The sequence below is a fragment of the Equus przewalskii genome, chromosome 8 (assembly GCF_037783145.1).
Source record: "Equus przewalskii isolate Varuska chromosome 8, EquPr2, whole genome shotgun sequence".
In the NCBI taxonomy this organism is placed as follows: domain Eukaryota; kingdom Metazoa; phylum Chordata; class Mammalia; order Perissodactyla; family Equidae; genus Equus; species Equus przewalskii.
Genome location: NC_091838.1, coordinates 35,577,926 through 35,592,477, shown reverse-complemented (window position 1 = coordinate 35,592,477; position 14,552 = coordinate 35,577,926). Strand labels below are relative to the sequence as shown.

Below are 14,552 nucleotides of genomic sequence, written 5' to 3'. Positions count from 1 at the left end.
TAAAATGCTTAATAAAAATATTCTTAATATTATCCATATTTCCTTATAATCAGTAGAGACATCTTCTTTTATTTCCTGTTTTCCAAACCAAGTATCTTTATTTAGCAAGAATCACAGGGTTGAAGTTTGGACCCAAAGTATGGGTCAGACATGCAGTCCCTAAGCATCCTGAGCAACTGTGCAAATGTCTTATGAATGCTGCATATGTTAACTGTTTTTATTGCACTCTCTTGGGTTTTGATGGAATTTTCAAGCAGACAGCTTTGAGACTGGACTCATACACACAGATATCTTGGAACAATGAACTTTTATTGATATGAAACATAGTCATTAAAAAACAGTTTCCCATAATATGGGGATCTAGTTAATGAATACATCCTGCATTATCAAGACTCAAGAGAAAATTATGGTTAATTAGTTGTTACAGAAAACAATATATTATAATCGGCTCAATTCCAAAGTAGGCTTGTTTTGATTGTTTTTGTGCTGTAGCAAAACATATTTACTAGATCATGTATGTGTATACTGGGTTTTCACACACATGATCACTTATTTTTCTTTAAAGACGCAATTTCTTTGGTTGAATAGATACCATCTGCTGAGAACATAAGGTTTATTTTTAATGCCATAATGCAGTCGGTCTGTATTTATCAGAATAAATTTGTCAAGTAACATAATGAAATATAAGATGAACGTTTTGCTTTTGAAACTGTGTAAGAGCTATACACTACTTTGGGGAAAAACTTTAACGTTCCATATTTCAAGATTATTATTTCTCAAAATCATGCAAGAGTTTCCAAAAATAAATGTTTGAAATTTTCTTCTATTAAAAAGCTCAAAGCCAATCTGAAAACAGTACCAGGTGTGCGGAGGATTAGAGGAGGGGCAGAGATTCTGTGAATGAAAAGGAAGCCATTTTTGTATCCATTAATTTGATCTTGCTGTCTAAAATGCATGTTTCTCTCCAAATAAGGAATTCATTTCAAATAGAGATTTCCTTTATTTTCCTAGAACGGAAAGCTTAGTGCTATCCCTATTATAATACATGGAATTTCTGAAGTTATCCCTAATCTGGGATGCAAACCATTTTTATCTGTCTTCCTGTTGGGGATCAGAGTAATGAAAATAAGTGTTAAGACCAAGGTCTTTATCTCCTAAATATCTTCTAGTCTAGAAAACATACAATGTCAAAACTAGAAGAAAACAAAAGAAAAAAACCTACAAAAATATCCTAAAATATCAAACATAATCATTTTTAAATATAATAAGCCACAATCCTAGCTTTACTTATTGTTATTACTCCTGTGCTGCTAATATAATGTAACTTCATATCAGTTATGCTGTTGGCTTTACTCTCACGGAGTCTCAGTGATGAAGTCTCTGGGTGTTATTTCCAATGTGCCATGACCACCAAGGAGAACACTGCAGGGAATGCTCACACTTACACCATTTATTAAGATAGCTGGTTTATCTAAGTTGTAGCACTTGTAATATGCTATATTCTTGATTTAATACCTGTATAAGCCTGGACATTTATTTTTCTATTACGTCTATTATAACCCTAGCCTAATCTTTGATTATACCTAATCATTCATTCATACCAATATTCACCATGATCTTTATTAAACTCCTGCGAGAAGACTGTATCATTAAACAGATTTCTTTAGTGTGTCAAGAAAATCAGCTCACTGATTGCTGTACATAAAAGTTTAAGAGATTCTTTAAACACTTTCATGTTTTTTATCCACTGACTCTCACAGACCTCACATCCAGGGCTCCCATCCTATCCAAGTTCTGCCAAGGATGTTGGGGTCTGTTGCCTGGTCAATCAAGCACTTCACCTGAGCTTCTTCTGAAAGGTCACTCTCCAGTTCTTGGGCACGGATATTGTGATCTTCACTTCCTCGTGCTACAGCCACATAATCTCCAAATGCAGCTACCTTCTCATGGCCCAGAAGTAACTCATCACTGGAAAAAATATTAAACAAATATGAAAACACAAACCATGCATCACTTTTCCTATGTTGCCTGCGTTTCTAGCTGTCCTATCCAAATATTCCCTCTCATCACTTCTAGAATATTTTCTATTACTCATAATCTTGAAGTCAAGAGATTTCATTTGTAGAAAAATAGAACATGAATAATGCTGCTATTAACATTTGTCTACAAGTTTTTGTGTAGACATATGCTTTCATTTCTATTGGGTGTTATACCTGCGAATGGAACTGCTGGGTCAAATGGTAATTCCTTTTTTTTTTTTTTAGATTTTTTAACTTTTATTTTTATTTGATTTTATTTTTTTGAGGAAGATTTGCCCTGAGCTAACATCTGTGGCCAATCCTTCTCTTTATGCTGAGGAAGACTGGCCTGAGCTAACATCCATGACCATTTTCCTCTACTTTATACGTGGGATGCCTACCACAGCATGGCTTGACAAGCAGTGCATAGGTCCGCACCCAAGATCCGAACGGGCGAACCCCAGGCCACAGAAGCGGACTGTGTGAACTTAACCGCTGTGTCACCCGGCCGGCCCCTCAAAAGGTAATTCTGTGTTTAACTTTTTGAGGAATGGCCAGACTGTTTTCTACAGTATTTTACATTCCTACAGGCAACATATGAGGGCTCCAATTTCTCCACATCCTCACCAATACTTGTTATATTCCATTTTTTTATTACAGCAATATTAGTGGGTGTAAAGTGGTATCTCATTTGCATTTCTCTGATGACTAATAATATTAAGCATCTTTCCACGTGCTTGTCATTTGTGCATCTTCCTTAGAGAAATCCCTGCTCAAGTCCTTTGATCATTTTTTGAATTATTTGTAAGATATTATTGAGTTGTAAGAGTTTTTTTTTTTTAATATATTCTAGATGCAAGTCCCTTATCAGCTATTATGACTTTCAAATTTTTCTCCCATTCTGTGGACTGTCTGTTTACTTTCTTGACGGTATCCTGTGAAGCACACACGTTTTCAGTTTTTTTTTTTTTTCCTTTTTCTCCCCAAAGCCCCCCGGTACATAGTTGTGCACTCTTCGCTGTGGGTCCTTCTAGTTGTGGCATGTGGGACGCTGCCTCAGCGTGGTCTGATGAGCAGTGCCATGTCCGCGCCCAGGATTCGAACCAACGAAACACTGGGCCGCCTGCTGCGGAGTGCGCGAACTTAACCACTCGGCCACGGGGCCAGCCCCACATGTTTTTAGTTTTGATGAATTTAACTATTTTTTTCTTTTCTTGTTTGTAATTTTGCTGTTTCATTCCTTTGCCAGCACCATGTGTTGGAAAGACCATTGAATGCTCTCAACACACTTGTCAAAAAACAAGTGACCAGATTTGTCATTTACTATTACTTAATTGTAAATTCCAACTTTTTTGCCTTCTAGTGAATCATTTTCCATAAATTTCTATTTGTTTTAGACCACAACAAGAAAAATTTTAAAAGCAAATCTGAAGGCTAAACCAATTTGGATTCTCATCTAACAAGCCCCTAATGTATTCTCCATACTTCAGTGCTGTACCCACCAAGGTCACCTTTTGTCCTAAAAAGGACAAAAGCAAATTTAAAACTTAAATCTTCTCATGTGTGTAAAAATATTCTTGTAATAGTCTAAGAATGCTCCTGCTGTTCCTCACACTGGTACAGGCTACTCCAGGTAATGACCTGAAGCCTGAAGACTGTGCCAAAAGGGCAAGGGTCAAGTACACAGATTTTAGAGAGAGAGACCTTGCCCAGCCTTGGAGAAGTGAACCTTAAGCCACGCTTTTTTCATTTGTAAAATGAGAATAATAAAGCTAACATCATAAGCTAAATGTAAAGTACTCAGCACTTTATATACCATTTAGTAATTTTTCAGTAAACTGTAGCATATTGGTGTTTTGTGTGTTTTTTCCACAAATAACAATCTTACCAAGTAATAACTGCTGGATTGGCACCAGCTAACTTTCTCTTAGCATAATGTATTTTCTGCCGGGGATACCAATTTTTTTCAGTTACATTTATTTCTTGAATCCATGATCCTCCTTTTTTTAGCATTTTCTGTTCAAAATTCTAAAGGAAAAGAACATGATTTTCTCTGCTTATTATAAAAGTACATATGATCACATTCAAACATTAAACAAGTAATGATTTTATTTACTTATTTTTTAATTATTTTTTTTTAAGATTGGCAGCTAGGCTAACAACTGTTGCCAACCTTCTTCTTTTTTTTTAATTCTTCTCCCCAAAGCCCTCTAGTACATAGTTGTATATTCTTAGTTGTAGGTCCTTCTGGTTGTGCTATGTAGGGCACCACCGCAGCATGGGCCCAGGATCCGAATCAGCCTTGGCTGTTAAAGCGGAGCACGCAAACTTAACCACTCGGCCACGGGGCTAGCCCCAAACAAGTAATGATTTTAAAATAAAGAAGCATATATAGCTGGGGAGAGCTCTATAGCTTCCTATACAAATTTTAACGGTAGTATACATAACAGTGACAGTAACCTTGAGGGACTGCACTTACTCCCTATAAAGGGTACCATCACTAAGTTTCATTCTTCTGGAGCTGTATTATGAAGAACCTTGAGATTTAGATACGCCATCTCTCTCTTTATGATCAAGGAAAACTTCATGTGGAACAGATTTTAAACTAAAAGCTGTCTCAGAAAGAAATTGGACCCACCATCACCAAGGGGTCCATATTTCCTCTCCTAGTTACGTCTTTTATCTGGTTTTCAGGCCAAATGATCTCAAATGTTAATTTCAGGAAATGCTGTACAAAACAATGTAACTACTTTAGTAAATACAGTTTGATGTATTTCCATTATATAATAGTAGATACCAGATCAATTACTGGTACATTGAAATAAAAGTGAAAAGTGCATATGAATAACCCTACTTTCCAGTCGAAGGAAGGCTCCTTTACAAACACGTCCATGGTGTTAGCAAGCAGGTTGGACTGTGAGCGGAAGGCTCTCAGTGCATGCACCATGATACTGTACATAACACCTGTTTCTTTCATTGGTAACATCAGATTGATAAATTGGCGAGTTAGACGAAAAGGCATCAACTCAGGGACCGGCAGAAACTAAAGAGAAAAAAAATATGTGAACATATGAACTAGAAATCTCAAATAACAGGCACAAACAGAACATTCTCCCATAGGTATTATTCACTTTTAGTGACAATATGTACTCCTCTTTTCTTGAAATCAGCTATACAGAAGTGAATTCCCTGTGCCCAAGAGTAATCAACATAATCATCCCTGCAATGCAAAACCTACGTGTGTAGGACTACACAGCCCGCAGAGATTTAGAAGTGCAATGTAAAACATTCATAGTTTAACGTCAGAGAAAAGATTGGAATCATATCTTGTGGAAGACATTTTGATTATGAGGCTTCATAATTTATAGGAAGACATTTTACTCTTAGCTCTGATAATTTATCATCACAGCTTCCATAACCTGTCTGAACAAGGCCAAAATGAAGTTGAGATTATCCCTTTCTGCAAGACTGTCAAATTCAATGACCATGACAAAACTGACCTAACTGAGATGTCATTTCTTCTTTAAAAATTGTATATTTCCAGAAGGTGTTACAAAGTGCTATGACAACTCTAAACTAGCTGAGAATAATGAGAGCAAGGTGAGCATACCTGAGTAGCTGATCCAAATGCATGTCCAAAGTCGATTCCAATCACTCCACCTGTCTCCATGCTTACCAGGAAATTGTTCAGATGTCTATCTCCAATGCCCAGAATCCAGTGACTAATGCATATCAAAGCGTGAGAGCGGGCAAAGTGTGAGCGGAGTGTCAGGAAGGCCTCAGGGCTGGTACTCATCTTCACAAAGGCCCGCCTAGGAGAGGGGAGACACAGCCTCTGAGGTCTCTGCTGCGCCACTAATGGGTTTGTAAAATCAGAAGTATACTTACTTTAAGAGATCGGCTGGCACCTTACTTTCTCTTTTTCTAAAAGATGTGACTGTTTCAGTACGACTAGCTCCCCTACGATTTAAAATAGGAAATGTCTGATTAGAACAAACTTCTTGTGACTTGAAATTTAAAATTCTTTGTTTACAGTGAAACTCAAATATCAAATAACTAGATTTTGATGATCTCTCTGAGAAAAAACTCTCTAAGAAACTAAAGTAAATACGCAACTTTGAGAAGAAGGAACTAGTCAGTAAGAAGGAAAATCAAAACAAAACTTACTTATACATTAGCATGTAAGCACCAACATCACATTTCCCAGACATCTTTGTCAGCCAGTCTCTATATTCAAATGGTGGTGCTTTGGGATCGCTAACGAGTCAGAAAAAAGGAATCGGCATTAGGAACATATTTAGCATTATGTGATTTCAGAGGCAAAGATCACCAAGAATTCATTGAAAAACAGTGAAGAGGCGGGGAAAAATAAACATGACTTTAAAACATATTTAATATTTACACTGAAACCATGTTACTCTGGATCTAGAATTTCAATATATCATTATTCAATTTTAACTGCTCCTAAGAAACCAAAGTTATTTCCTATGTAAAAATTCAGGCACAAAACAATCAGATACAATAAATTTCTCAATTCATGCAGAGAGGAACAAGATGAGCTAAACAAGTGTTTACGATTTAGGCGTATGGTTCTAAAGATCTGGTCCCAGAAAAGAACTGTAACAACAGGATGACAGGACTACGTGCAACTTACTGAAAGTAGGCAAGAAAGGTAGTCATATCACTACTACAAACAAAATGCCCACAAATTATTTGTTGAAGACGATTGAGTCTGTTTTTTACATTATTTAAAACAGTGCCACATTCTTTCTTCAACATTTCTAGTATGCAGACACATATAAAATCCATATTAAGTACAATAAAGCATTTTCTTAAACGACAATGGATTTGAATTGAATTTGAGAAGCTGTTTTCAGTAATATTCATAGGCAAAAGGCAGTACTCAGGCAGTTGGAAACAATGTGATATTTGCCACTTTTGGGTTTGTGTCACAAGTTTTAACAAGTTTTCCTACAAAAGAATCTAAAGGGGGTCAGCCCCGTGGCCAAGTGGTTAAGTTTGCGTACTCCGCTTTGGTGGCCCAGGGTTTCTTAGGTTCAGATCCTGGGTGCAGACATGGCACTGCTCATCAAGCCATGCTGAGGTGGTGTCCCAAATAGCACAACCAGAGGGACCTACAACTAGAATATACAACTATATACTGGGGGGCTTTGGGGAGAAGAAGAAGAAAAAAAAAGATTGGCAACAGATGTTAGTTCAGATGCCAATCTTAAAAAAAAAAAAAGAATCTAAAGATAGAAGAATTTCACATATTACTTGGTAGTTCATTCACTTAAGGTGAATCTTTTCTGAGTTCCTAGGTTAATTTCACAAATAGATGACTCTATCTTCATCTAAATTCTCTCCTAGTTTCAAATGGGATGAAAATTTAGGTTGGAAAGGTGCAAGAAGTAAGTTAAGAAAAAAATAGCAATGATTTTAGTAATAGGGAGCTGGAAGCACCTTGTTTTAAAAAAACAATGGGAAGTAATTTATATAATTCCATATTTGAAAAGTACTTTAAACCCTATTGCTACCTATGTTCACCTTACACATTTTACATTACTATCCGATATTACAAACGGAGGGATGGAAATAAGGGGAGGACGAGCCACTTGTTCAAGATTCCCGTGGGAGTCAGGATCACTGCTGAGTCAGCACCAGAACGAGATGTGGAATTTCCGACTCCAGGAAGTACTATTCCTCAATTTCCCTGTCTTCCAGGGAAAGCAGAAACAATTCTAGGCAAAGGTCTCAAATGATTGGAATTAAAAGTTCATAAATACTGCCCTATTTAGCAACTATTACCCAGGAAAAAGAGTTTGATAAGAATACCCCTAATTTCATAGAAATTGTCCCTGACTGATGACAATACTGCTCCTATGTAAACACTTTCAGGAAAGAACGAGAGTACAATGAAGAGAAATAGGCCTTGCACCTATTTATGACCATTTCCTCTTCCTTCATCCTATAGCTAGTCACCAAAACTTGTCAACTCCTCCTGCATAATGTCTCTCAATGTTGTCCTGTTTTGTCTTTATAGAAACAAAAAACACTAAAAAACGCTTCTGATTAAAATATACATGTTCATTGTAGAAAAGTTGGAAAATACATGCTGGGTGACCGAGGATAAGTGATTTAACCTCTCTTGGCCTCGGCTTACTCATCTGTACAGAGGTGATAATAAGACTCACCTTGTGGGTTTTTGTGAAAAATAAATGACTTCATACACATTAAGAACTAAGAATAGTGCCCACAGAAAATGTTTAATTAAACATTAGCAGCTAATCTTACTATTATTTATTTATTTCCTTCAAGATATTTCTTTTTTTTTCAAAGTTAATACTCTTTTTTTATTCTCCTAAAATACATGCAACTACTGGTTAGATTAGAACTTTCTACTCCATGTACTTGATTCACCCAGCCAGAGGCAGATTAAGGAATAGGCCAGGGTATGGCTGAGGGCTCCAATTAAAAGGGGCCCTAAAATGCCCTCAAGAAGCTTGCGGTGGAGGAACTGAATCTGAAACCACTCTCCTCAGAGGGATGTTGTGGCTGGGCAGCAGCAGGCTCGGGTGGGGCCACAGCTGGAGAAACAGTATTTAGATTCCATGTTACCTTGTACAAGCTGCTTTCTCCTCTTGTGACATGTTACTCAAAAGAAGTTCCTTCAAGGTAAAAGTATTTTCAATCCATTCAATTAGTCCTAATCTGTAAATGAGAATAAATAGTTTATGAACATAAATCTAAACTGCTCTTTCAACACTAGAAAAAAAAGTTATGTAGAATTAAATAAAGTAGATTTCTTGTCTATTCTTCACTTGCTTTCTCTACACTAAGATGAAAATGATAGGTTTAGAAATGTTGATCAGTTCTGTTTAGCTCTCTTTGTGAAATTTAAAACACTGAATTGTCAAGTGACCTATAACAGAATGTTGGTAAAATTAAACAAGACCTTGGCATAGAACTGGATCTTACATTCACATAAATCTACTCTAGAATGACAATGCGTACGTGGTCATACCTGGAGGTCATGGGTATGACCTGGTATGTCTTTAGCTGCATGCTTCTCTGACTACAGGTAGCATCTTGGGAAAGGATGACATTCATGACCTCGAAGAGCTGCTCGATGCGTTGGTCCTGCCTCAGATCTTCACCTCCCTTCACAAGGAAAGGGTACTCTCTCTCATCATGGCCTCGGATGATGATACGCTTTGGTTTTCTCATAGAAGCCATTACTTTTATCTTTAAAAATTTTTAAGAAAACATTTTTAAGTGAAGTCTTAGAAATTGAGAGAATAACCCATCACATCATCATAAAAAGGGGAGAACTACTGCTGGTTGGTATGCATTCCTCAAAGAAAGACCTCTCCTCGAAGACAGAGTCAGGTGACAGAAAAAAGAAGAGAACCTAGGGCCAGCACAGTATTTGTTACCTGTTTATGCCCTACCGTTGTGCCAAGGAATTTCACATTACTGTTTATAAATAATTGCTTATAAGTGTGGATATCCTTAGTAACAAGCAACATACATGTTAACTTGTTACAATTACTTAATTTAATTCTACGTATATTTTATAATGGATACACATACACACATATATCCTTTTTTTTTTTTTGGAGGAAGATCAGCCCTGAGCTAACCACTGCCAACCCTCCTCTTTTTTGCTGAGGAAGACCGGCCCTGAGCTAAGATCCATGCCCATCTTCCTCTACTTTATATATGGGATGCCTACCACAGCATGGCTTTTTGCCAAGCAGTGCCATGTCCACACCTGGGATCCGAACCAGCGAACCCTGGGCCCTGAGAAGCAGAATGTGCAAACTTAACTGCTGCGCCACGAGGCCGGCCCCCATATATCCTTAAACATAACTGATGTTGAAACATTAGAAACATTATATTAAGAAATTCAGTAAATAACAGGATCAGAAAATTCTTAACGTTTGAGACCAACATGGGAAGTTGTTTTTTCTTTAGTAAAGACAAATATACCATTCTCATATCTGAAGAACTAAATGCCACACACTAACAATCCTAACTACGGTGACTGGGGTTGAACACATTGGCACTTACCCGCTCATCAAACCCAGCAATTCGTGCATGGTATTCTGGCACTGGTTTTCCCTTGCCATCATACTGACCTAAAACAAACCACAGAAGCCTTACTTAGATATAGCTTGTTACAGAATCCTGTATTTTAAAATATATCTGTTGATGTAATAAAAAAAAAAAGCTAATCTAACATGGAAACTTTTCGTAAAAAATTTTACTATCTAAAGAAAATGGACTTATTTTTTAATGCCATTATTTCTCAATCTGACTGACAAATGGAAGTTAGCTTCCTATTCTAATGGAGTAGACAAATTCCAAACAGGAACAATAACGTCTTGAGCTAGAACATTGTATTATTTCAAGGAGAATCAAGCTGCTTATTAGGAGGCTTCGTTTTCAATGTTTTTCTTGAAACTGACTTATGTAAGGCACAGCTGTTAATAATAATAAAGAAGTGTTTCTCCAAATATGTTTTTTTTCTATCCACTGGGATGAGAATATGAGTAACCCTATCAATATGTTTTTTTGTCTGGCAAATTCCAGGATGAAGAACATGGAATATACAAAGATCACCTTTGAAAAATCATGCTATGTTCACATCCAACCAACTTATGTGTCTCTATCATCAATATCACAATTCTTTTTCCTGAACGTAAGTCATTTATCATTATCTCATCACTTTAAATGGGACCACCAAGTACATCCCAGGAAGTGATGTGCATCTATATCTGTATATTTCTGGAGAAAAGTTATTCAGGAGTAAAGCATGGGTATGTTCAGAGGGAATTACCAGTTACCATTATTATTAGATGGAAATCTGAATACTTGTCATAACCAGGAATTTAATAAACTTATAATCTAATTAGTTAGTAAAGTGTACTAATTCACAGTATTTACAGATTTTCCTAATGATGAAAAATATGGCGAAATTTTAAGTGCTTAAAAAAAAAAAAACTGTCAAGCTCCCAATATCATTATTTTAGAGATCAGAAATTCTTGCTACAGCACTATTCTCCTTAAAGAACAGTTTTGTCATCCCTGAGGGTTAACTCACCAGGAATCTCCAGTTCACTTCTCAAAAATTCTACTTTGAAGTCACTCATCCAGGGCGAGCATTCTTTCAGATTCCCAGGTGGCTTTGAGACTTCGCACATTTTTGAAAATAGTGAGTTGGTAATATCACTGAATTCACGGGGCTTCATTCCAGGTAGCTTAGAACCTCCTCTCCCAAAGTGTTTATCAAATTCTTTTCCAAAAGCCTGAAATTAATAATAATATACCTTAAATATTAATATTTCATTTGAGCTTTGGAAAAGGTTCTAGGCTTGTATGTTTATAAGAATCAAGCACCAAATTATAAAGGTTTTTTTCTGTGCTTTAAGATTTACAGTTCGGCCTTCCTTGAATGTTTCCATACACTAAAACACCTGAAGCCTGCTTTTGTTTGTTTCTTTGTGCCCACTCTCTAGTTACTGACCTAGATCATTATGGTAACAGGAGTAATTAGGAACAAAGTACAAAATAAAAGGAGTCATTCAATAAAAATGAACAGCCTGGGGCCGGCCCCGTGGCCAAGTGGTTAAGTTTGCATTCTGCTTCGGCAGCCCAGTTTCGCTGGTTCAAATCCTGGGCGTGGACATGGCACCACTCATCAAAGCCATGCTGAGGCGGTGTCCCACATACCACAGCTAGAACGACCCACAACTAAGAATATACAACAATGTATCAGGGGCCTTTGGGAGAAAAACGAAAAATAAAATCTTTAAAAAAAAAAAAAGATAGGGGCTGGCCCGGTGGCATAGCGGTTAAGTGTGCACATTGCGCTTCGGCAGCCCGGGGTTCACTGGTTCAGATCCCGGGTGCGGACATGGCACTGCTTGGCAAACCATGCTGTGGTAGGCATTCCACACATAAAGTAGAGGAAGATGAGCAAGGATGTTAGCTCAGGGCCAGTCTTCCTCAGCAAAAAGAGGAGGATTGGCAGCAGATGTTAGCTCAGGGCTAATCTTCCTCAAAATAAATAAATAAATAAATAAATAAATAAATAAATAAATAAATAAATAAAAATGAACAGCCCATAATTCTTCATTAGGGCTGAAAAGAGAGATATAAGAATGCTGTACTTTCCTTAGTAGGGGTCTTTCAAGCCATTGTTTTAGATCATAAGCCAGTATAAACACTATTTAAATAATTTATATTTCTAAAAGCAACTATTACTAGAAGTACTTTATCTTGGAACATATCAAATAGTTCTTTGTATTAGTCTTTTCTCAAATATTTATTTAAATTATAATCCTGATGTAAAAAAAAAAACCCACAAAAAACAAAACTCAAATGTATTACTAACAGTGACTTAATAGTCCTCAAGATTTACTTGATTCTCTTTAATTAGAAATGTTTTTACCAAATTCAGAACTAACTCCACAACATAAATCTGGTATAAATGAAATATATGCTCTATTTTAAGATAATCCACTGTAGGAATATTGACATACATAAAACAAATTTCTTTCTTGATCTATAAACAGATTAAAAATATAGAAACTATCTGCAATTCTTAGAATACATGGCAAGATTAACTATTTCCCAAACATAACCAGCACCAACAATATATCTGACTGGCATAATGCCCTTCAGGATCCTCTAAAGTAAAATCTGAAGCATTTCTGTTTTGGTAGGCAATTACTATTTTAAATAATTAATGCAAATTACATGTTGATCTGGTACTAAGTAGAAGTTTCTGCATTGATTTTCCAAGGTACTAGGAATTAACCTGAGGACAAATATCATGCCTGGCAGGAGGTGTATGTCTCCACTCTGACAGCATCCCTCAGTTAGGCTGGATGTGCTGTGCTCAGTGGCAGCTAGGAAGAGCTACCGTCTACATGAATAGATTTTCAGGGCAGAGTCTTATGGTATCCAGCATGCAGGGAAAGGAAGTGGCCAAGAGTTCAAAGGGATAACACGCAGTCTTGACTGGGGGCTGCCTAGAATTATTCCACACAAGGCAATGGAAAGGTTTCTGTAGACACTTTCATGCTGGTTGAGGAGACAGACAGATAGCAAACTATAGAGAAACACCCTCCCTCTGCCTGCAGTAGGGACCAGAGCAGACTGGAGCACAAGGTAGATTAGGGAAGGCTGCAGGAAAGAGGTCCTGCTGAAATGATTTCACAGGTGATGGGCTATGGACTGGTCCTACTAAGCTGGGAGACCTGATTCTAGTTTCCATTCTGCCGCTCTCTCTGTTTGACAGGGGTCAAGTCACCCATTTTTCAGTTCTGGCTTCTCTGTTTAGAACACAATTTGGCAAATCATATCCAGCAAGTCAGATCCAGCCCACTCCCTGTCTTTATAAGTAAAATCTTATTGGAATCCTGCCAGCCATGCCTATCCATTTACATGTTGTTGAAGGCTGCTTTTGTGCTATAATGGCAGCTGTGGGTACTTGTGCCAGGAGACTAGTGTTGCCTGCAAAGCTGAAAATCTGGACCTTTACAGAAAAAGTGTGTAGACCACTGGTTTAGGAAAAAACAAACACAATTTTCCAAATCTAGTATTCTATAATTTTATTAATGCTGGTCCATTAGTTTTAAGTCTGTTTATAGTACATCTATTTCCTGTTCTGAGACTCTTGCATATTCAATGTGTAGCAGTACTATGAGATAGATTTGATATGATGTGGAGCATAACATATGTCATAAAATGAAGTACAGAGGTTTATCTTTTTTCTCTTCACTTTTAGGATACATCCCTGGTCACATTTAGGCAATGGATAGCCCTGTACATTCCTATGTTCATGACTTTAAAACTATCCTAAGTAGGAATGACCTACCAAAATCTACCTCTACTTATCAAAACTATACCATTCACCTAATTAAAGATGCCTGTCTCACAGGTAGTGGAGAGAAAAGATGAACAAGACAGAACCTCTGCCCACAAATCTAATTCAGGAGGCATAAATTAAAGGAAGAGTTCAAGATAAAATGGTTTTCAACTCCTGAGAATCTCCCCACAAGAACTTGTACACAAATGTTTGCAGCAGCACTAGTCATAATAACCAAGAAGTGGAAACACCCTAAATGCCCATGAGCTGATTAAAGGATAAACGAAATGTGGGATATCCACACAGTGGAATAATATTCAGCAATAAAAAGGGATGAAGTATTGACACATGCTAAAATATGGATGAACTCTGAAACATTACGCCAACTGAAGGAAATCAGGTCACATATTGTATGAAATGTCCAGAACAGGCAAATCTATAGAGACAGGAAGTAGTTTAGTGGTTGCCTAGGGCTGGCAGGAGGGGAGAATGAGAAATAACTGCTAACAGGTATGAGGTTTCTTTTTGGAGTGATGAAAATATTTTAAAATTGATGTGGCAATGTTTGCACAACTCCGTGAATATAAAAAAGCTATGGTATTGTACACTTTAAATGGATGGATTGCAGGGTATGTGAATTATATCTTAATAAAGCA

At 37.1% G+C, this 14,552-nt stretch overlaps 1 protein-coding gene across 3 annotated transcripts in view; it reads right to left on the bottom strand.

Annotated features, from left to right (window-relative positions):
• Positions 1 to 290: 290 nt before the first annotated feature.
• PRKDC (protein kinase, DNA-activated, catalytic subunit) overlaps positions 291 to 14,552 on the bottom strand; it is a 202,059-nt gene continuing 187,797 nt past the window's right edge. For all 3 annotated transcript variants that reach the window (XM_070631659.1, XM_070631657.1, XM_070631660.1), the window contains 10 exons: positions 11,125 to 11,329; positions 10,092 to 10,159; positions 9,043 to 9,263; positions 8,637 to 8,729; positions 6,186 to 6,275; positions 5,907 to 5,978; positions 5,629 to 5,830; positions 4,873 to 5,061; positions 3,907 to 4,046; positions 291 to 1,968 (listed from right to left, as the gene is read on the bottom strand). In XM_070631659.1, the coding sequence (XP_070487760.1) occupies positions 1,764 to 1,968; positions 3,907 to 4,046; positions 4,873 to 5,061; positions 5,629 to 5,830; positions 5,907 to 5,978; positions 6,186 to 6,275; positions 8,637 to 8,729; positions 9,043 to 9,263; positions 10,092 to 10,159; positions 11,125 to 11,329 (1,485 nt within the window). In that variant the 3' untranslated portion in view covers positions 291 to 1,763. The remainder of the gene's footprint in view (positions 1,969 to 3,906; positions 4,047 to 4,872; positions 5,062 to 5,628; positions 5,831 to 5,906; positions 5,979 to 6,185; positions 6,276 to 8,636; positions 8,730 to 9,042; positions 9,264 to 10,091; positions 10,160 to 11,124; positions 11,330 to 14,552) is intronic.